Source organism: Heloderma suspectum, chromosome 2, assembly GCF_057233095.1.
Source record: "Heloderma suspectum isolate Gila_16-S chromosome 2, 16-S_ref, whole genome shotgun sequence".
Lineage (NCBI taxonomy): Eukaryota > Metazoa > Chordata > Lepidosauria > Squamata > Helodermatidae > Heloderma > Heloderma suspectum.
In genome coordinates this window covers 100,721,116-100,743,947 of record NC_139459.1, presented here as the reverse complement: position 1 = coordinate 100,743,947, position 22,832 = coordinate 100,721,116, and the positions used below count along the sequence as shown (strand labels likewise).

The 22,832-nt window shown below is 41.1% G+C and overlaps 1 protein-coding gene across 2 annotated transcripts in view; it reads left to right on the top strand.

Annotated features, from left to right (window-relative positions):
* Positions 1 to 22,832, top strand: part of GDA (guanine deaminase) — a 77,155-nt gene that overhangs the window by 22,932 nt on the left and 31,391 nt on the right. For both annotated transcript variants that reach the window (XM_084834303.1, XM_084834302.1), the window contains exons 3-10: positions 5,881 to 6,052; positions 8,361 to 8,448; positions 9,511 to 9,616; positions 13,163 to 13,190; positions 15,293 to 15,400; positions 17,709 to 17,816; positions 20,781 to 20,878; positions 22,249 to 22,316. In XM_084834303.1, the coding sequence (XP_084690429.1) occupies positions 5,881 to 6,052; positions 8,361 to 8,448; positions 9,511 to 9,616; positions 13,163 to 13,190; positions 15,293 to 15,400; positions 17,709 to 17,816; positions 20,781 to 20,878; positions 22,249 to 22,316 (776 nt within the window). The remainder of the gene's footprint in view (positions 1 to 5,880; positions 6,053 to 8,360; positions 8,449 to 9,510; positions 9,617 to 13,162; positions 13,191 to 15,292; positions 15,401 to 17,708; positions 17,817 to 20,780; positions 20,879 to 22,248; positions 22,317 to 22,832) is intronic.

Here is a 22,832-nt window from a genome sequence, read left to right as displayed (position 1 = left end):
TCGCGGGATATTACGCAAATGGTGATCGCATGCATGGCACGCATGGAGGTGGGAACAGGAACCACAATGATTCCTTCCCCCACTGTAATTGTCTGAACCCAGGTGAGGGTGAGTTGTTGGTATGGTTAACAAACCACTCACAACCCATGGGGTGTTCTAGGGTTGTGGGTTGTCAAAGTTCCACTTATGACCTGGACCCCTTCAGCAACTCCTTAAGGATCTGTTGCCTCCTTTAAGAGTCCCACATACCTTCTTTTAAACTTCCCCTTCTCAATAATGTGGGGTTTAGGCTGTAGATGTGGGGTGACTGACACTCTAGACACAGGGTTTAATCACAACAGTTTACTGGTAAATTTAAAGCTAGCAAATCACAACTAAAGGTATGTACACAATAGAGCTGAGTGATACAAAAGGCATTAAAAGAAAATAAAAGTTGCAAAATGCTGCAAGTTCCTTTACCCTAGCTATTTTTAGACTTTTCTAGGCTGCTTCTTCTTGCTCACTCTTCAGATTCTGCTCTCACTTCAGGCTCTGGCTGACTCTCTGACTCTCTCTTGCTCTTTCTCTGGCTGAAGCCTGATCTTTCTGACTTTCTCTTTTTGTACCCTCCTCCCAGCAAAACCGAAAATAATGTGTTAAACCTAAAGAAATGAAACTTAAGTGGAGAATTGAAACTGACACTTAGCTGGAGAAATGAAACTACTCCTTTCAAGGTTGCCCCCTCCCAGTAGAAAAGTCCAGGCCTCTAAGCCTGACCATTTTTCCCTTTTCCTCTGTAGGCCTCAAGCCTTCACAGGGTGGTTTGTTAATCATGCCAACAACCCACTCTCACCGGGTTCAGATGACACAAGAAGCCATGGTGACCACCTGCTGCGGCTTGAATATTCAAAATGGCCGCTGGCACACACTACAACCCACTGTGGCTTGAATAAGCCATGGTAAGCTGTGCTGATTGCATAAACTGGGTCAGAGAGTAAGGAGACCCTGCTGAATGGGGTGAGCTGTAGTGTGTGGGGAGAGGGGGATCCCCCCAAATTAGATGGAAGGACCTTCCATGAACAGAACCTTTCCTGTTTTGGAAGGCAGATCCTGGGTCCAACCCACCATGTGGCCTACAAGCATGCAGTTGTCATTAGGAAATGAGTACCTGAAGTATTCTCTGTTCCCACATCAGCTTGCCTATGCTCTGCAGTCATTTGGGGGGCTTTCCTCTGGGTGAGGCTTTCCCCTGCTATCTAAGCAGCGCAGCGACTGGAGGGAGGGTCAGTTATGGTGCCTTGTTTGTAGATCTCTCTCCCCAGGAAGGCTCCTCTGGCACCTTTGCAGATGTATTTTTGGTGCCAGGCTTTTAACATATGATGCAATTAAAATTTCTGCCAGATTGTTTTTAATTCTGTCTTTTCATTTATTCATTTTTATAACAAACATTTCTACCCTGCTCTTCAGCTCTAAAACAGCTTCCATCAGGGCTAACAATTAAGTCTGAGCCATTGCCTGGATGCAGTGAGGGATTAGATGTGGGTGAACAAACTGAGGCTCAGCCCAGACAAAATGGAAGTGATGTTGGTCAGTAGATACAACCTGTTCTGGATGGGTTAGCATTTCCTCGGAAAGATCAGGTACACAGCTTAATCTGGTGTGCTAACAGCACTCTTTCTTGGAGAAGGAACACAGTGATTCATGCTGACAGTGATTCATGCCTTAATCACCTCTTGTATAGATTATTGTATTGTGCTCTGCATGGCTGTCCTTGAAAAACGTTTGGAAACCACAGCTAGTGCACAATACAGCAGCCAGACTTTTGTTAGGAGTGGACTTTGAAAACCATATTACACCAGTTTTGGGACAATTCCACTGCCTTCCACTTTGTTTCCAGGCACAATTCAAGGTGCAGGTTTGACCTACAAAGCCTTAAATGGTTTGGGTTGAGGATATCTGAAGGACTACATCCTTCCATATGAATCTGCCCACAACTAATGGTAATTGTCAGAGGCCCTGTTATATGTCCCAGCACCTAGACAGGCTAGGTTGGCAGGTACTCAAGACAGAAGGGCAGTTTGCACAACACACTAACCCACACTGAGTGGTTGAGTGTGGGTTGTTTTCAACCGTTGATTGTTTCTTGAACCATGAGTTATTGGGTTGTCTGAATACAGCCAGGGTGGCTTGTTAACTATGCGTGTGGCTTATTTTCTCAAACAAGCCAACTTGAGAACCTATGGTTTGTTGTTGAGTTGTTCAGGGTAGTTAACAAGCTGAGTTCAGACTGTGGTTGAGTTCAGACAGCACGATAACTGACCCTGCAGAAAACGTGCTGTGTTCAGACAACATGGTAACCCATGGTTCAACTAAGTGTGGGTTAGCATGTTGTGTGAATAGCCCCAGAACCTTTTCAATAGGAGCACCCTGATTGTGGAACTCTCTTACGGGGAGGTAAGATTTATTCCCTCCTTGCTCTGCTTTAGATGGGCAGTAAAAAACTGCCCTGATCCGGCAGGCTTTTAATGTTTAATGTTTTTGCTGACCTTTTATTTTAATGCCACTTGTAAATTTTATTGTATGTTTTTGTTCCTTTAGTTCCTTGGGGTTTTTGTGAAGTTTTAATGTTATTATTGTACATTGCCTTTATTGTACATCTATGGTAAAGGTTGGGGATCTTATCAAGTGATAAGCCATGCCCATGTTAACCAACTGGTAAATTGGTCATCTGTATCAAAAATCCATGGCAGGTGACATTTTGGACAGGGTTGCACCCCCTTGAAAAGAACAGCTGCAGTGTTTGGAGGACTCCTAGATCCAGCTTTGTGACTAGAAGCCCAGGTGGCCTCAGTAGCATCAGCTGGTCTGCCAACTGTGGCCATTGCCCTTCTCCGTGAGCCCCTGCCAAAGGAAGTGGGGTGGGTGGCTACTAGGAGGAGGGCTTTTTCTGCTGTGGCACCCCGGCTCTGGAATGAGCTCCCTAGTGAGGTTCGCCTGGCGCCTACATTGTACTCCTTTCGGCGTCAGGTGAAGACCTTTTTATTTTCCCAGGCATTTTAGCTTTCTAAATTTTTATCTTTGCTGTTTTAAATCTGTATTTTAAACTCCTGTACTGCTGCTAGGTTTTATTGTGGTTGTATTGTTATATTGTGGTTTTAATGTTCTGTATATTTTAAATTGTTTTATTGTGTGTTGTTTGGTTTTAATTTTTGTGAACCGCCCAGAGAGCTTCGGCTATTGGGCGGTATAGAAATGAAATTAATAATAATAATAATAATAATAATAATAATAATTGCTGGACAAAGATAATCTGGCCATGGTGACCATGTTCTGGTAAACTGCAGGCTTGATTACTGCACTGTGTTTTGCATGGGCCTGCACTTGAAGACAACCCAGAAGCTTCAGCTGGTGCAGAATGCAGCCACCAGAATGTTGACTAGTACAGCCAGGTTTATGCATAGGATATCAATTTTGAAAGAAATTCATGGGCTGCCCAATTCAAAATGCTGGTACTTAGCTTAAAACCATAAACAGCTTGGGGACCAAATATCTGAAGTAGCATGCACCTCTTCCCCTATCAATCTGCCCATGCTTTGAGATCTCCCACTGATCTCAAGGCATGTTGCCTCTTTTATTAGAGGTACAACAAAAGAGTAAACTTTTTCAGTGTGGCATCCCAGCTATGGAACATTCCACCAAGAGAGGCCTGCCTTACACCAATGTTGCAATACTTTTGGCATCAGGCCAAAATCTTTTTGTCTACCCAAGCATTTTAATCTGTTGGAAGTTGATTTGATTAGTGTCTTTTTGTTTGTTTGATTGTAGACTACCTTGAAATCTTAAAAAGAATGAAGGGTGGTATAAATTATTTTAAGTAAATAAATAAGCAGGGAAGATATTTCTCTAGACTGTAGTCCCATGGCTAGAGTTGGCTCTTAAGGCACAACTTGTCTTCCCTGCTTTTTCTTAGTGGTTTCAGATTTTAAATTAAGATTTCTATCGCTATTTCAAATGTTGTATATATATTTTGAAAAAAAATGTATTTACAGTTTTTGTGAGTTTAAAAAAATGCACTTAAGTTTTGGGGTGTTGTTATAGGAACACCTTTTATGTATAATAATAAAAGAGAATGTGTGTGTGCATGTCTGTCTGTCCATCTCTCAGTGCCATAGTGCCAAGATTGTGGAACTTAGATACCTGGAGTCTGCACCTTGAAGTTATTTTATTCTAAAAACACATTAATTACTTAATGTGTTTGAAGCCTGCAGTGACATCTTCAATCACTAGGTGGCAGATGTCTCTAACCAGTGCACAGCTTTGCAGTTGATACTGTTTGCCACAGCAGATTAGGAGGCAAAGGGACAGAGTTATATGGCTGCTGCTCCTCCTTGGTCTGGGGCAGCACCCCTTAGGAGAATGGAGTGGACAGACCCCTCCCTCAGGGGGCTATAGGGGTGCACTGTGGCAGGGGCTGTGCCTAGGGGTGCCTGCAGGGATGCCTTCACTCAGACAGGGCAGGCACAATGTGCCCTATTCTGACAGTTGTGTAAGTTTGCTTGCGGGCTTCACTGTATCAAACTAAGGTCTTTTCCAAACGTACAAAGCCAGGTCTGCTCACTAGTAAATAAATAATCAAGGAGATCCAAAATCCACAGTTGAGCAATACCTTTATTAGGACCAACCAAAATGTCACAGAAGTGTGTGCAAATTTTCACATTGTCCAGAACTCTTCATCAGACTACGTGGTACAAGAAGCTGCAGCTGGGGGAAGAAACAAAAAAGTCCAAAAATTAGGCCAGATATTAATGGCCATGAGGTCTGCATTTTAGACTTAGTCTCAAGACGGAGATTGCAAACTGAATAAATTAGTCACTGCTAGGAGCTACAGATATCAGATTATACCCAGGATTCTGGGACAAAGAAGCAATAGCTAAGCTGTAACCCAGATCTCTCTCTTGCCTTGGGCAAAACATACAGGTTCCTGAATACATAGAGAGTGGAAGTAAAGAGAAACATGACAGTCTTTATATTAGTAAAGCTAGAGATTCATTTTAGGTGTTGTACTCTGTGAAAGAAGTCAATTGAAGCCAAATTGTGTAGTAAGACCTAGGAGCTGGAGGGAATGGAGGAATTATTCCTTTTGTACAATAGTAACATTTGATCTTTAGATGCTGAGTTTCTTATGCTTTATTATACTCTCAAGCTGAGGCATGTTACACAAGCATAGTATGTTTCCAAGCCTGATTCAAGGTGATGGTTTTAACCTATAAAGCCTTACATGGTTTGGGACCACAATACCTGACAGAGCGTCTCTCCCAACATGAACCTACCCGTACACTATGCTCACCATTTAAGGCCCTCCTCCAGCTGCCTACTCTGAGGGAGGCTCGGAAGACGGCGACAAGGGAAAGGGCTTTCTCAGTGGCGGCCCCCAAATTATGAAATGATCTCCCCAACGAGGCCCGCCTGGCCCCAGCATTGTTATTTTTTTGACTCCAGGTTAAGACCTTTGACGTTATTTTTTTAAATTTTTTTTTTTGACGCCAGATTAAGACCTTTGTCTTCTCCCAGGCATTTGGCAGCATATGATAAGTTTTAATTGATCCCAAATGGCATATGGTTATGGCTGTCTGCTTTGAGATTGTTGAAGTTGTTTTAGATAGATGTTCTTGTATATTGTTCTGTTCCTGAGTTTTTAATGGAATTCGCTTGTAAAATCTATTTTTAAATGTTTTAATCTTTGTAAACCGCCCAGAGAGCTTTGGCTATTGGGCGGTATAGAAATGTAATACATAAATAAATAAATGTTATTAAGACCCAGGAATCAAAGACTTAGGATATTTATAAGAATAACATTTTAAAAGCTGAGCTATTTCTCTCTCTCATGCTTCTCTTCCCTAGTGAATTCTTCATGCCGGGTTTGGTTGATGCACACATCCATGCTCCCCAGTATTCTTTTGCAGGAAAACAACTACAACTGTCACTTTTGGATTGGCTAAAGAAAATAACTTTCCCAACAGAGGCCATATTCAAAGACATTGATTTTGCTGGAGAGGTGTACACTAGAGCTGTGGTGAGTAACTTCTTTCCCTACTGTTAGAATAGCATTTTTGTAAGCAAGAGTATTTTGGGAGAGTTTTTTGAAACCAACGCTGCCTATCTAACCCTTCTGATAGCTCCATATACATATTCAATAAGAGCATGACCTTGGCCGAGCCACATCGTGTGCTTGCTGCATCCTCTTTGCATCCACTTTCATAAACAATCTGGGAATGCCCCATTCCTGGGTTGTTTGCGATATATGTTGAGGGACAAACAGCCCAGAGTTTAAGCCAACAAACAAACCAAGGGGTTCAAACTCTGGGTTGTTTGATCTCAACAACCTAAGGTTCTGGGTTGGGACGTTGCATCAAACAACACAGGAATGGGGGCTTTCCTGGGTTGTTTATGAAAGCTGATGCAAAGCAGATGCAGCGAATGGGCAAGAGGGCTCCAACTAACTATTAATTAACTATTGTGGGTTGTTTAACCCATAGTTAGTCATTCTGTGCAAACCAGGTCATTATGAAGAACAGTGACTCTTTCTGATCCTTCCAGTTTAAGCTGAGCCATGAACAATTTATGGACAAAATATTACCAAATGAAATATGTACTAAGCACCACTCCAAAATCACTGATTTGTGTCACTGACCTCTGTGCCAGTGTCAACACCCAGATTAATAAAGCATAATAAAGCAAAATGGAGATTTCTCTTTCTTTTTAGCCCCTATACTGGGGTGGGGAGGGGGGATTTAAGGGGAAATTTGGCTGAGTGGAAAGGTTTAAACCTCTTCTAAACACACACAATGGTCCCAGTCAGGATCAGGCCCCTACATGCTCACTTTGAGGTTTAAAAAAGTGAGGACCCACTGCACACAGCATGTAGTTTAGTCCTCTGTGACAGTTATGTTGCGCATTATATTTGAATGGCTTAGGATGCAATCCTATGGCCACTAGACAGCATCTAGATGGCCATAGGATTTTTTTGAGTGTATAAGGTTCAGCACCTTGGATAGCGCCATTAGAGCTTTGGCTGGTGGCAGCTAACTCCGAGCCAGTGCTCTGAGCTTGCTTCCCAGAAATCCGACTCCCTGCCCCACCTTGTAGGCAGCACAGTTCATCCCTGGCTCCGCACTTGTAAGAGCAGCATGGAGCGGGCAAAAGGGGGCATTCCTGGGGGTGGGGAGGGAACTGCAGAAGCACCATTATGACACCTTCTATGCACTGTCCGGCCTCCCCCCACCACATGCCCTAGCTAGACAGCCAAAATCAGCCATCTAGCTGTAAATGCAGGATGGCTGGAACATGGAGGAGAGCATCCCCACTGTGCTCCACCCACCCTGCATTGGATAGTCGGCCGCCTCTGAGTTCGGAGGCGGATGACTATCCCCATATGATTTTGTCATCCAAATGCTGGAAGGGTATTTCCAGATGAGGCTTTTATTGTGCAATCACCATGCCTCATTCAGATAATTTTATGGGGGTCCAGATGTTGCAGTCTTCCATTTGAGAGCCAATGTGGTGTAGTGGTTAGACTGTCGGACTGGGGAGATGCAGGTTCAAGTCCGTCACTGACTCTCAGCCTAACCTACCTGACAGGGTTGTTGTGAGGATAAAATGGAGAGAAGGAATTTCATGTATGCCACCTTGAGCTCCTTACAGGAAAAGGTGGGATATAAATGTATCAAATAAATAAACAAAAAATTGTAACCTACTTCTGTTTTCCCACTGGTTCTTCCATCTTTTTTCTTAAAATCTGCTAAGGAGGGAAAGACGGAATAGCTGCACAGTTGGTAGCTTTGATTAAGAGTGCTAGGAGCTGTATGTCTGGAAGCATCCTAATAGTAAAAGGAAAAGAAAGACACAAAGGAGGTATAGTCAAGGAAGAACAAACAGAAGGAAGAGCAGACTGATAAAAAGAAGCCAAGATAAAAAGATTATGACAGAGGGAATGGGAATATGCTTGTACAGCAACTAGCTCACATTGAGTACTAAATAGGATGAGAATAATGAGAAGGAGGAGGAGGAAAAGGAGAGGAAAAGAAGCAGAAGGTGAAAACGTAGAACATGAGAGGTATGTTTTAAAAGTACCTCACAGCCTAGAAACAGATCATTTTTAAGTGAGTTGGAGGTGGTTCAGCAGAGGTATTATTGCCTATAATGTACACACTAATTAATGTATTTTCTGACTGTTGCCTCCAGTCAAAACATTTTGCAGTTTTCTGAATCATTTCAAAGACCTGCCTAACCTGTGATGACACCTGGCCCAAATATTGCTGTCTAATACTACTCATTGCATGACTTCTTTTGCAAATAACTAAACTTTTGAGTTCTTTTTACAGAGGCGAACACTCAAGAATGGAACAACTACAGCCTGCTACTTTGCCACAATTCACACAGATGCCTCTTTGCTTCTTGCTGATATTACAGGTAAAATTATGAAAGGCTTTTAGAGGATTTCTCAGAAGTCTTATTGTTAGCTGAAACCAATTTAGCTATCATTTCTCCGTACAACACAGTGGTTCATATAGAAGTCTTTTGTCTCTCTGACTCTGGCCTGTAGAGTGCAAATGGAATGATGAATGTAGCCTTTTCAAAAGTCCCCTTGTGTGAGATCCAATTCAATTGGATCCTGCCTGTGAAAGGAACAGGAAGTCTACAAGAGCTTTAAGTGTGCTTCAGATTATCGCTGAAGTTTTGGATTGGGACATTAGATTATTTACCCTGTGTTCCTCATCATAACCCACTCAAATTCTTCAAGTGGTTTTCCATATGGTTAATCTAAGAATTACATTGCTGGATCAGATGAACAGTATCACTCTGATTCTGCATTCTGTCTCCAACAGTGGGCAGTTAGATTTTTGTAGGAGTCTCATGAGCAAAGCACGATAGAGACAGTCACTTACGTTATTGCCCTTAGCTCAGTGAAGGCTCTATGCAGATATAGCTAATCGCCATTGATAGATCTGTCCTCCATGAATAGGCCTTTTTAAAAAGCCATCTAAGCTTGTGGCTGTCACTGTAACTTGTAATGATTCTATAACTATGCATGTTGTTGTTGCTGCTGTTGTTGTTAATCCACTGCGACTTATATAGCACTTTTGGGTGTTCAAAGCTCTTCACTCGGCTAAGAGATGGGGCTTGCCTGTGTGCACCTAGGGAGTTCACAGCTGAGATTTGAACAGAGGGATTCATATTTCACAGTGCACACTTGTAGCCACTGGATTCCACATCACTGTAAACTCTTGCTTTCAGAGACAGAGTTGTGTTGTTATGGTTAAAATGCACCTAAATTGCATGGGAACCTGGTCATACAAATTGTTGACCATATGGTACACCTCCAATGCAGTTGGGTTCCAAATGGATGGGTACCGCAGGTACAAAGTCTGCTTATAAGGGCCAAATTTATTAGCATGTTTTCAAAACGAAGACTTGTTAGCAGTGTGGGTGGAAAACATTCTTTTGAGTTTTGTTCCCTTTTCTTCTTCACAGATAAATTTGGCCAGCGGGCATTTGTGGGCAAAGTTTGCATGGATTGCAATGAGAGTTTTCCAGAGTACAAGGAGACCACCACAGAATCTGTCAAGGAGACTGAAAGGTAAAATGCTGATCATTCTTCCTGGACAAATTAGGCAGCATTTTTTTCTAAACATAATGAAAGAAGAGACTGTAAGATCTAGAACAAAGACTTGATTAGAACAAAAAGACTGAGTTTTTGTCACAAACTTTAACATAGCTGTAGAATTTGATTCTGCTGTTACAGCTATTATTATACTCATGTAACATTGTTCTGAATAGTTATCACCGAAGTAAATTGACGGAGGCACATTTCTTCTTGAATGTATTTTCAGATGCACTTCTACATTTTAAAAACATTGTCTCTGTTTCTATTTCCCATGTTTCACCTGTTTTAGTAGGTGAAATTATTTCCCACTGTTGGGGATTTACCTTAAGTCCAGTTCTTAAAGAATATTGTCAAAATTAGCCTCTTTAAAATGAATGGAGATAGTGGGTGCTTCTAGATGAGGCTTTTGTCCTGGAATTGCCCTGCCTTGTTCATATAATTTTACAGGCAGTCCAAATGATATTGTCTCCAATTTGTAATCCTCCCATGTTTTCCCACCCCCCTTTTCTGTCTTTTTTTACCAGAAAAAAAATCTATTAAGGAGGCAAAGAATAACAGCACAGTGTCTTTTGATTGGTAGTGCTAGGAGCCCTCCATCTGGAAGCATCCTAGTGTTAGACAAACTATTGCCTGTGTTCACTTGAAAACATACTAATATATTTCAGACAGGTTTGGCTGATTATTTATACATATATAAATATGTTCACATATTTTTAAGTTTCAGAAACTAATGTTCCCATTACATTGTTTTTAGGTTCCTTCATCACCATATTAGTATAAGTGTTATTATTAGAATTCGTAGGCTATAAAGTACTTGACAAGTATACTGTGTGTTTTAGATTAAAAGCAATAACAAGGTCTTGCATGCATGCTTATCGTCTAATTAAGAACAAGAAACATAAAGGAGGAAAAAGGTAAAGGAGAAATGGGACAATACACATTTCCATATTGAGATGGGGGGAGATACTAATGTCCTGATTAGTGTTCCTGGGAAACTGCTGGTCAACCCCTTGACTTCATATCTCCACCATTTCAGAAGCTTCACCCTACTGCCATTCCTATGCCATTCAGTGGTGTAGTGGTCCATTTTGAAGTGCAGGTGCTCATCATGACAGTCCTCATAGCCATACCTCAAGAAGAGTCCAAAATGCAGGGGGATAACCATGCTGTGTGTTGATCCATATCAATAAACTAGTTCTAACAGTTTTCAAATCCACCAGGAGCAGGTCTTTTGTAAAGTTAATTGGTCTTTATTGCCTATTCAAGATATTCCATTGCCCATTCAAGCCACCCCCAAATACTATGCATTACTGCAGGGAACAATGTATTGTTGCTGGGAAAATTCATTTTCCTCCAACTACTATGAGGATTACAGCTAAGCTCAGAGGGAGCAGGGAATTCTGAAAGAGGGTAACAAATGACATCAGCATCCCTGATAATAAAAAACTGCTGGCGCTGTGTTCCTGCAGATCCTGGCTCCACTACACCACTGCTGTCGTCCTTTCAACTATTTTTCATGGGATTCCAGCCAGTTAATTAATTGGATTAATTGGAGATCTCCAGCTGGTGACAGTTAAAGAAATATCCACAAGACTTTAGTGCAGTGTAGTACAGTTAATTCGACTATAATGTTCCCTGAACATATTAAAAGTTTTGAAGGGAATGTAAACAGTTTCTTTTTAAAGGGGCTTTAAGGGCTGGCTGATACAGAGGTGCTGGCATGAGTTCAGCCTTACATTTCATAGGAGGAACATTCCACCTCCGGCTTTCCTCATGATAAGTCAGTACGCCCCAAAGCCTTTATGTGATATTCTTTTCACACGGGAACATAGGAAGCTATATTATATCAGGTCAGGTTATTTGTCCACCTAGCCCAGCATTGTCTATTCTGACTGGGAGCATTTCTCCAGGGTCTCCTGCGGAGGTCTTTCCCATCAGCTGCTACCTGATCTTTTTAACTGGAGACACCAGTGATTGAGCCGGGGAACTTCTGTATGGAAAGTAACTGCTCTGCCACCGAGCTGTGATCCCTTAAATCTCCAAGGTCCACACAACAATAATTGGCTCTAGAGAGGGATAACTATGATATGGGACTGGCTGTATGGCTGTTGGTTCCTACTTCCCGGCCATGAAATTAAACAAATGGATATGTGGTTCAGTACTGGGGGGTACTGCACAATATCACAAAAACACTACTAGGGGCTTGCCCACATAACTGCAAAAACTCATTTCATAGACTAGAATAAGATTAATTGGAGAGCTTTAAAGGGGCCTGTGTATTTCCCCTCACTTTAGGGGCTGTTTCAGGTTGGGGAAAATCATGTGGGAGGTTAAAATGTTAACTCCCACTCCCCCAACCCCACTTCCTAAGCAACTGCCTGGGGCTACAAATTAGAAAAAAATAAAAAATCCAGGAGATCCATAATCCAGGAGATACCTCATCGTGTTTGGCTTGGTTCTAAAAGTGTTCTAAAAGTTTTCAATGAAAAAGTGTTCAACACTAATCATCAGTGGTTATCAATAAGGAGCTGGAAAAGCCCTATGATTTGGTCTACATGTGCACATCTGAGAGGCACTGACCAGTTCTCACAATGTTCTAGGTGTGTTTATAGTGGTTCCTTGAAGTTTCTGCATGCATATGCAGGCATTGCCGTGCATGGGAGCATTCTTTTAGCACCCTCACTTTGGATGGCTCTCAGAAGCATGCAAAACAGCCAGTATTGTGTATGGTCATGTCTATACAAAACTGGCTTACTCCTAGTAAGGAGCCTGTGTCCTCAACTACATCAAAAGGATTTAGAGCAGCTACCACAAATGCAGTGATTGTGACGCACCCATGGTATTTTTTTTAAAAGCCCTGCTGTTAATACTGGCTATGCAGTTAGTCCTATCTTCATAAGTGTTTAAGAGAAGTATCTTTTCCCTACATACTTTAAAAACAAATGAATGCTCCTAAAAGAGGCTGCAGGGGAGGCAGACAGTATCAAATAAGTGAATGAAGGAGAGATCTAAAATTAGACCTAAAATTTTCAATACACATAAGCACTGTAAAGGAAGCAGGTTTATGCCGTCTAAAAATAGGACTATAAAAATAGAACACATTCAGTATGTGATACAGAGCCAAAATTAAGTTTTTACTTTAAAAAAAATACTGTCACTGTCGTATATAATTATGTTTTCACTTGATTTTGCATGTTAACTATTTAGTTGTCACAGGAAGCATAGTAATGACCACTTGTCTGATGTTAATTACCAACAGCTTGTGCAAATTTGAGGTCAAAATCTTTAGCTGGTGTACATTTGCACAGTCTTATTAACCTCCATAAAACAATGGTGATTTACTGTGGGACACACAGGTCACACTTTCAAATGATTCATACACAGATCTCTGTATCTGTGTAAGTATACATACAAATATACATCAAACTTGTAAATATAAAAAACAGTGTATATTAAATACTAAAATACAATACAAATATCATTTCTATATGTATTAACCCCCCTCCCTGATCTTTTCAGGTTTGTTAGAGGAGTACTGGAAAAGAAAGTAAGCAGAACTACATTTTTTTCTACATTTCGAGCAATAACTAATTATGCTGTGCTTTCAGTGTATGCCTTTTACTATGAAAAAAGATAGGATGTTTTCCTATGAAAAAGGTTAGACTTTAGACTGCTGGTAAAATGCTGAGCTTAGGGGTTCAGGTCTCAGCTTAGGGCCAAACTAGATCTGATGGTAATAGACCCATCTCTTTAAATGCTGATCTGCCCCATCATGTATAAAACTAGGGGTTGGAAGTCCACTTTTCAAGGCAAAAGGGGCATGTGCAGGGCCATTTCCATGGGGAGGCAAAACGAGTGATCACCTGGGGTACCAAGAGATCAAGGGCACCAAATGACCCCTTAGGCAGGCAGCAACAGTAATGGCTGGGCAAGGCTTGGCATGCAGCAGTGTTGGCTGGTGACTCCAATTCCAGAAGGGCTGTGTTCCCTTCAGTCTTTTAGTTACCAGTGACCACCAGCCAAACCTCTAACGGCGCTATCCAAGGTGCTGAACCTTAGCCCCAAAATGGGTTCAGCGCCTTGGATAGCGCCTTTAGAGGTTTGGCTGGTGGCAACTAAAACACTGAATGGAATCACAGCCTTTCTGGAACTGGAGTCACTAGCCACCACTGGCACGCAGCAAAGGAAAACAGTGTGTTAGCCAGTCCAGGCTGCAGCTGTGTGCCATTTTAAATCACAATATTTCCATTAGCGCATGAGGCAGCAAGCTGAACCAATCATCTCACTAACTTTGGGGGGTGCACAGCCAATGAGGACATTAGATTAGAGGTGCCATGAAGCCATTCCATGCTGTTCAGGAAGTAATAGTGGTAGCGCTGGAGGGGGTTACAAAATTGTACCTTGCCTAGGGTGCCAAAATGCTTTGTGATGGCCCAGGACATGTGGGAGCCAACCCCTCCACCCTCACTTATACTATACCTCCTAGCCAGATTAATTTCCAATATGTTGGTGTATAGACCAGGGGTGCAGACCCAGAGGTGGAATCTGGCTCTCCAAGGTTCCACACCTGGCCATGCCTCTTCCTCTGGCCCCATCCCCTTTCCCCAAGCAACAATTGGCAGTTTCCCAGCTTTGGGGAAGTTTTCCCCGCATTCTAAAAGGTTGAAATGCCACCCCTGCTTAGTTACTGGCATTAAGAGCTTTAAGCTAAAATATGCTAGTATATTTGGTATTGTATTTTGATTTATTTATTACTTTTCTATACCACCCAATAGCTGAAGCTCTTTGGGCAGTTCACAAAAATTATTTTGGCTCTGCCTCTTTTGCCTTTGGCTCTTCCCATCACTGGAATGTGGCTCCTGAGAGCTTTTCCAAAACAGAATGTGATCCTCAGGCTGAAAGAGGTTCAGCATCCTGGTATTGTTGTTGTTGTTCAGTTGTTAAATCATGAACATGGGGGTAGAAAGCTTTACCCCTGCACCCCTTTTGCTTTAAAAAATGGACCTGCCACCACTTTATACCTGATAGGGGTAGAATGACATTGAAACTGTCACCATAATGTCTAGTTTGAGCATTAATCATGGACTTCAGGTTGTTGTCTTTGGGCAAGTCCTTGCGTCTTCCGTAATTTACTTCTGTAAAATGGGATTGCCATGTGGACAAACAAGATACTTTGTGCTTTAGAAATAAGAGTATTCATATTTGGTGCTTTCAAAATAGTGAGTTCTCCTTCATTTATTCTCCTTGTATTCCTCACAATTTTGTATTTTATATATTTCTCTGTGGTTATCAATATACATATATGAAAACAATAAGTAATTTTAAATACATAATAACCTTGTGATATAAATCAACAGACTGACCTTCTGATAATTAAATAGCACTCTCCTTTTAAATGATGATGAATTAAAACCTGAATTTGCACATACTGGGTGCTTTGTGCTTGCGAGCTGATATCATTGTTTTGGTATGTGTATATATAGTGATTTAGCCACAGCAGAACAGAAATTACGTTCTTTGGAAAAAGTAATCTGTAGTGCTGCCCTTTTAATAATTTGAAAAGAAACAAGTGAATAATAGATATAGGTCAGCATGCTTTTGTGCATAAATATCTATTGTATATCTTTGATATTATTTGAATATTCACAGTATCCAAGGGTGCATCCCATAGTAACACCCCGCTTTGGACCATCCTGTACAGAGGAATTACTTAGTAACCTTGGTAACCTGGTGAAAACTCATGATATTCATGTGCAGGTAAGTCTTTTCTTATTGTATTTAGTGAAAACCCATCAATTAAGCAGTTTAAAATGTCTTAAGACAAGAGCAACCTTTGCTTAGCTCACTAGCTCTGAAGTCAGGCTTTGCAGTCATGATACACATGGGAAATAGTCCAGTGCAATTTTCCTTCAGGTTCATAGGATCAGCTTCAGGTACAGTAATTTCTGCCAAAGGCAGTGCACATTCAAATACACCCAAGGAAATTGGGAAGTATGAGAATGTTCTATATTTACTTCACAATGCAAACTTTAGCATAGGGAAGAGTAAGAAGCTTTGCATTTACAATGGGCAAGTTCACATGTCATGATAAGCTCCCTTGAAAATAAGCCACGGTGGGTTGGTTGTTCACTTGCTAACCCATGTTACTCTTGACAGATGAACAGACACTCCTTGGCTTGCTGTGCTTTGTTTCTCCCATAGTCCTCCCACGTGCTCCTGGCGCATGTCCCCTGAGAAATTCGGTGAAATTATTCTCCCAGTTTCTCTCCTTACAAATAGGTTAGAGCATTTGAGAGGCCATTTACTCACAGCTGTAGTATTTATCGTGAAAATTGGTTTGGTCTTTTTCCTGTCCTTCGCAAGTGTGGATGTGTGCACTTGCAAACACAACAAATGAAAAAAAAAATGAACCCAGTCACTTCAAGAGAAACTGTTTGGTGGTACTTCCATTCTTCTTTGTAATGAGCAGTGGGCATCTTTGTAGCAGACCTATCCTCCCTGACTTCATCTTCTCCTGTACAGCAGAGATCCTCCCCTTCATTATAACATTTTTCTGAGAATACACAAAGTTGCTAAGCAAGCAGAAGTAAGCATGTCCTTTAAATCACAACTCACTACATCCTACCCATGTAATTAACATTTTAGCACTTTTTCTATATAAGGCATTACTCATGAACACCAGATGTTTTCTTTCTGTCCACAAGATTCAGCCACAAGAAGACATCTTCCCACTGACCCTGCTTGCCTCTTCAGGTCCCTGTTTCCTCAGGGTCAGATCAGAACTAGGCAGCTGAAACAAACTGCTTGGAAGCCAGCCTGGTCATGCATGTTTCATTATGTGCCCTTCTACCACCTTCACCGCTTCCTCTGACCATACCTGTTGGTACATAATATTAGGCAACCTTCATGCCGCTCTTTAAAATGCTGAAATCCTGCTGATCAACTATAGAGGAGGGAAGGCACGGTTGGATTCAGTCCTACCAGCTCCTCCTTCCTATTAAATAGCTGATATAGTCAGGTCCTGGATTGTCTTTGGTTGATTGTTTAAAAGAATGATTTTTAAGATAGATGTTGTCTGTGTGTATGCTATCTGTTTATATGTTTTTATGTAAATGGTTTTACACTTTGTATAATCATCATCATCATCTTTATTAGAGTCACTGACCAGACTTTGAACATACACAAATACAAAGAGTTTACAAACACATTTGGAAAATATACAGTAAAATCAGTTCTGAAGAGATCTTATTCTCATAGCATTCAAGAAGAACTTAGCAAAAGCCTCGATTGTATCCCTATCCTCTGTTGTCCTAAAACCGTAGAGAAGTACAGTTATATCTGATCTAGTATCAGACAGTAATTTCTCTCTAATCTCTATATAAAAGGAGCAGCAAAGTAAAACATGAATAACTGATTCGATTTCATTCCTTCCACTTGGGCATAGATGATCTAAAAGGCTAGTTTTCTGAAACCTCCCTTGTAACAGAGCAGGCGGTAAGACATTTTAAATCTTGCTAAGGTAAGTACACACCAATATTTGGGAATGTTAAGGATTGAGAGATATTTCGCTTCTACCAGCCCATAACTCAGATTTGCATCCAAAAACAGAGCAGAACAAGTTCTATCTGCTGCAGAACTTAAAGCTTGTAGATCATAATCTCTGACCCTTTGAGTCAGAAGAGCTCTGGCCTGCTTACCTTACATCATTCGTACAGACTCTGGGCATACTTTGTATAATGTATTTTAATGGTTTTTAATGTTTGTGAACTGTGCAGAGAGCTTTGGCTATGGGGCAGTATAGAAATGTAAAAAATGAATGAATGAACAAATGGATATGAGATTCTAGAATTTCAAAAAGAGTGGACAGCCCAGGCAACTCTGATGGGCTTTGTTGTACTGAAGCCATTACACAGTTGTTAGGACTGGGGGTTTCTTCCTGCTGCTGCTGTTGTTTCAACTGAACAATCCTGCTTTTATAATGAAAATCATGTAATAAATTTCATAAATAAATAAGCAAGCAAGCACACATTGAAATGCTGACCATTTTCTTTCCCTTCCATTATAGAGCCACATAAGTGAGAGTGAAGAGGAAATCAAACTAGTAGAAGAAATATTTCCTTCATATAAAAATTATACAGAGTTGTATGATAAAAACAAGCTTCTTACAAACAAGGTATGATAAACACAGAGATTTATCGATCAGGAGTATGTATGAGTAAATCTTATGCTTTTTTCCAAGAGGTGAAAAGTACTGCTGAGATAAAATAAAATGTTGGTGCTCAAACTGGTAATTAACAAAATAGGCATAATCAAAGTGGTGTCTGGGCAGTGTCCCAGCCAGGCACTGATCAAATCCAGGCCTGCCTAGCTTCAGTAAAGTGATTGCATCATGTGCCTTCACATCATGTCCTGGCATCCAAACCTATATTCTAACCAAGCCGTAGGCAACCTGGTCTTCTCCAGATGTTTTAGACTACAACTGCCATAATCCCTGACCATGGGCCGTGCTGACTGGGGCTTATGGGAGTTGTAGTCCAAAGCATTTGGAGGGTACTAGGTTGACCGCCGTTGTTCTAACCTGATAAAAATAGTAAGGGTCTCTTGAAACTTGTAGGAGTAAAATGCTTCTAAAACTACTCACACAAACATATGAAGACATAAACAACTTTTCCCATAACTTACGTTTGAATTAAGAAATTATTTAACACTCAAATCATAATGCATGTAGTTCTTTGAGTGGCTTATGCATAGTTCATTTTAAATATGTTATATAATTCATTTTAATATTTCTGATGATGTATTATAAATTTCTATGTATCTACCTTTTAATATATTGGAATGATTAATATCTGCTTGTCTTCATTAGGACAGCTGCCAATCTGTTTTTTTCTCTTGAGACCTTGGCCTGTTCCATTATGTCAAAGCCACTTTGTTTTAAAATTCCATCCCATCCCAGTTTTCAGATATTGTTATGGTACTTCTAAAGTAGTAAGCAAATTCCCATTACACTAAAAATGGAGGATACATATATATATCTATATCTATATATATCGTGTGTGTGCATGCACGCACATGTACATTTGAATTAATTTCACTGTTAATCTCCACGATTTTCAGGCAGTTTTCTTGTGATTTCCCTCCACCACTGGAAGCACTCTGAAATTAATTATGACCTCATTAGTGAATGCAGTTTTACAAACCTGACTTTGAGGCATACATTATAAACTCTTTTATTCTTGTAAGGGAGTTTTTTCCAAAGACATGCAAGACATTTTCAAGTGCCACTGAAAATCTTAGGGGAATCTGACTAGTTTGCCTTTGAAAATCTCCCTTTGGATTTTCAGATTTGCTTAGCATTTTATTAGCTGAATTAGTGTCAATTAGCAGCTTGTGTATACAGCATTAATTAAGTTAATGAGATTCAAATCTAAGCGCTATGCTTCTAAATAAAGTCATTAGTGATGAAGGTTTACTACCAACAGTTCCCAGGTTTGCATATGTCAGTGCTCTGCTATGCTGGTTTTTCATATATAGCTGGGAAGATGTTCTTTGATTATCTGAGAAGCAAACATTCCTTTCTGTTGTAAGGAATACCCTTTCTTTAAGAAAGCATTTAAAAACCACTATAAAACATAGTTTCAGAATTATTACTTTTCATTTGTATTTAGTTATTTTGATAATGTACCAAGGATATATGACAGCTTACCCTAGACATCTAAGGGAGCAGTCTTAAGGGCACCGGACAGTGTCTGGGGGGTAGTGGGGGATAGGATTTTTCAGATTCCTGGATCTGAGGCTGGAGACAGTGCTCCGACCTCAGACCCACAAGTCCGAGCTCCCTGCCCCCACCCCCTCAGCATGGAGAGAACTGCGCTGGCTGTGTCTATGAGCTCACAAATGTAAGCTCAGAAAGGAGGAAAAGGGGCAATTATGTGGGTGGGGCAGGGAGGAGACCAGGCCAGCCAGCTTACAAAGAATCCTCTGGCTGCCCCAGCCACCTTCTCTCCCACTCTGCAGAGCCCCAGCTAGATGGGCAAAATTGCCCGTCTACCAAAAATACAGGGCGAGAGGAACGCAGAGGTGATCATTGCCTCCATGCTCCTCTCGCCCTGTATTTTTGCTAGATTTGCCCTTGTAGCTGGAGCTCTGCAGAACAGGAGAGAAGGCGGCTGAGAAGGAGATAATCTGCCCTGCATAGGATGATCATAAGCCACCGAGTTCAGGGGCTTATGATCATTGAGGGCACAACCCATAGGATTGTGCTCTAAGAGGTCAAAAAAAGAAACAGGAAAGGTAAGAACTGCACATGCAACACACATGGATGGCCTTTAGGCACATAACATACCTGTGTATACATGGGGTTTATTTTGCAGTTCAAAAAGGAACAGTCCTTTAGGACCGAGAAGTCTTATAAACAGGTTGGAGCAATGTCATGCTAGAGTGCAAATAATCCTAATCCTATCAGTGATTTTAACACAAGAAAATAAGAGTCATGCTGGATCAGACCAAAGGCCTGTCTCGCCCAGCAGTCTGTTTGCACAGATGCCTATGGGAAGTCCACAAGCAGGACATCAGTACAGTAGCACTCTCCTGCTCATGTTCCCCAGGAACTGGCATACTGAGGCATACTGCCTCTAGTACTGGAAGTAGTATTTAGCTGCCAGGACTAGTAGCCACTGATAGCTATCCTCAGTGAACTTGTCTAGTCCCCTTTTAAAGTCATCCATTTTGGTGGCCATCACTACATGTTGTGGTTGTGAATTCCATAGCTTAACTATGTGCTGTGTGAAGAAGTGCTTCCTTTTATTTGTCCTGAACCTCCAACCATTCAACTTCAAGGGATGACCCCAGCTTCTAGTATTATGAGAGAGGGAGAAAAACATCACGCCATGCATAATTTTATGTACCTCTATCGTGTTTCCCCTTCCCTTTTTTCTAAACCTTTTCTAAGCCCCAATCCTTTCCTCACAGGGGAGTTATTCCAGCCCCTTGATCATTTTGGTTGCCCTTTTCTGCACCTGTCCTGCTGAATTTTCACAAGAGATCCTCAAATCAGCATCTGAGATAAAATCTAACTTGAAAAGAAGGGTTGTAATTCACAAGAACAAGAAGTAAATTACACTGTTTTTATCTTTAGACCATAATGGCTCATGGCTGCTATCTTTCTGATGAAGAGCTGGAGGTTTTTAATCTGAGAGGCACTGCCATTGCACATTGCCCTAATTCAAACATATCGTAAGTAAAATAGTGTGATTTACTATATGTAAATGAGTTAAATGATCTAGAGCTGTGTTTCAGATAGTCATGTCTTTCATACCTATATTTTAAAGCTGCCCACATTTCACTATGGATAGCTGGAAGGCTTAGATAATTTTAAAATGAAGTAAGCACAGGACCAACCTCTTCACCGGGAAAATGGACATTTGCACTGACCCTTTTGGGCGGGCTCGAAGCAGTCTATCACCAGGTGTTCCCATCACTGGAATGAATCCCAAGTGTCCTAAAGGCACCATCTTTTTAACCAGCCCTGCTCCTATGCCTTTTACAATCAATTCAAGACATGAAAATTATGCTGGAAAAGCTATTTGACAGAGTTTACTTGCTGATATAGTGAATATTGCTTTTAAAGCTACAAAGAGAGCTGCAGTCTGACACCATGCCTGCTTGCTGACAGTATTGAATTGGGATGGCAGAGGACATTTGCTGAATGCAAAGGTAAAGCTGGGCTTTCCACAGTGGCCTTGCTGAGCCAAGGAGGGAAAAGCTTTAAAAATAAGTAACGTATCCAAAACATAGTAGCTCGGAGGCACACCTAGACTCCCTTGGAGCCCTGAGTAGACTAAGAGCAAAACAACAAATGTGGGGAAGGGAAACTGAAGGAAAGGAGGAGGGAACAAAGCTAGCTACAGGTAGAGGGCTGAGAAAAAGAATAATTTTTAAGACCTTGGTTTAGGGAAGGGGCTTTCCTTTAAGAACAAAAGAAGGAAAAGGGGGTATCTAGGGTAATAGTTGGGTTGCCATGAGTAGTGTGTGTGCAAAGGAGGAGGTCCATGTGGAAATCCTGGGCGTAGGACCATCTTAACAAATGCAAATGAGAGGAGATTTGTTTTTATCGGTGGTGGCAATGCTCTGTCATTGTGGAGAGAACCACAATGGCCATCCAGAACCTCTTTATGGTATTGGATTGCCAATTAGTAGTGTGCCTTGAATGATTTGATCGGGTTAGGAACTGGGCAGGAGAAAGACCTTTCCATAATTCCAAAGGTGCAGTGCTGATTACACAGGAGCGCAACCGTGTACATCAGAAGAGGAGAGCTTATGTGCAGGTGCTTTATTGCCCTGGATGTCCAAGCTTTTACTAGACGTACCTTTCTCAGGCCATGTGGACATTTCTAGGGTCAAGGCATTGGGAGCTGCTTAAAATGACAGTGAGGCTGAGCTCCTCATTGATAATACTTCTTTCTATCCTTTGCTTATAGGTTTCACTTTTGGCTTACACTTTATGAATGGCTTTTAATGGCAAAATGTGACAATGCATCTGTCTCAACACCCTCTTCCTTAATTGTAAAGTTGGTGTCTTTTTCTTTTCCCCACTTCCAATCCAGATTGCATAGCGGTCTTTTAAATGCTAAAAAGGTTCTGAAGCACAATGTGAAGCTTGGCCTTGGCACAGGTTAGTAGTTTACTGCTCAATTGCTTATTTTAAATAATGGTTTAAGACCAATCACTATATCTATACTATCACTATATCTGCTACCAAGAAAGCCACAGTCCTCCATATTTTTTCTTATTCAATAGAGATTTTAAAACATTTAAAGCTTATGATAGACTGGAACAATAGAGCATCTCTCTGTAGAGAAGATTACTATCAGAATAATATCCTTCCCTTTCAACTCACCTGTAGTGGCTCAACTGATGAGGATGGGAATTTCTGTGGGATAATGACTAGAGAGGTTAGCGGAACACAGCTGATAAATCAATCATTGTCAATTATAACTGTGGAAATGGGGTGCATCTGGAAGAGGGAGGGGAATGAAGAAAGGCTTTAATATTATTACCTATTAGCTTTAATATATAATGGAGTCTCAGTAACATTAGATAATGCATTAAATACAGAAAATGAGTAAGATTGTTATCCTGTTTCTTTGGGTGAAGTGTGTCCATTGGGTTGGTGTTCTGGAAGAAGATA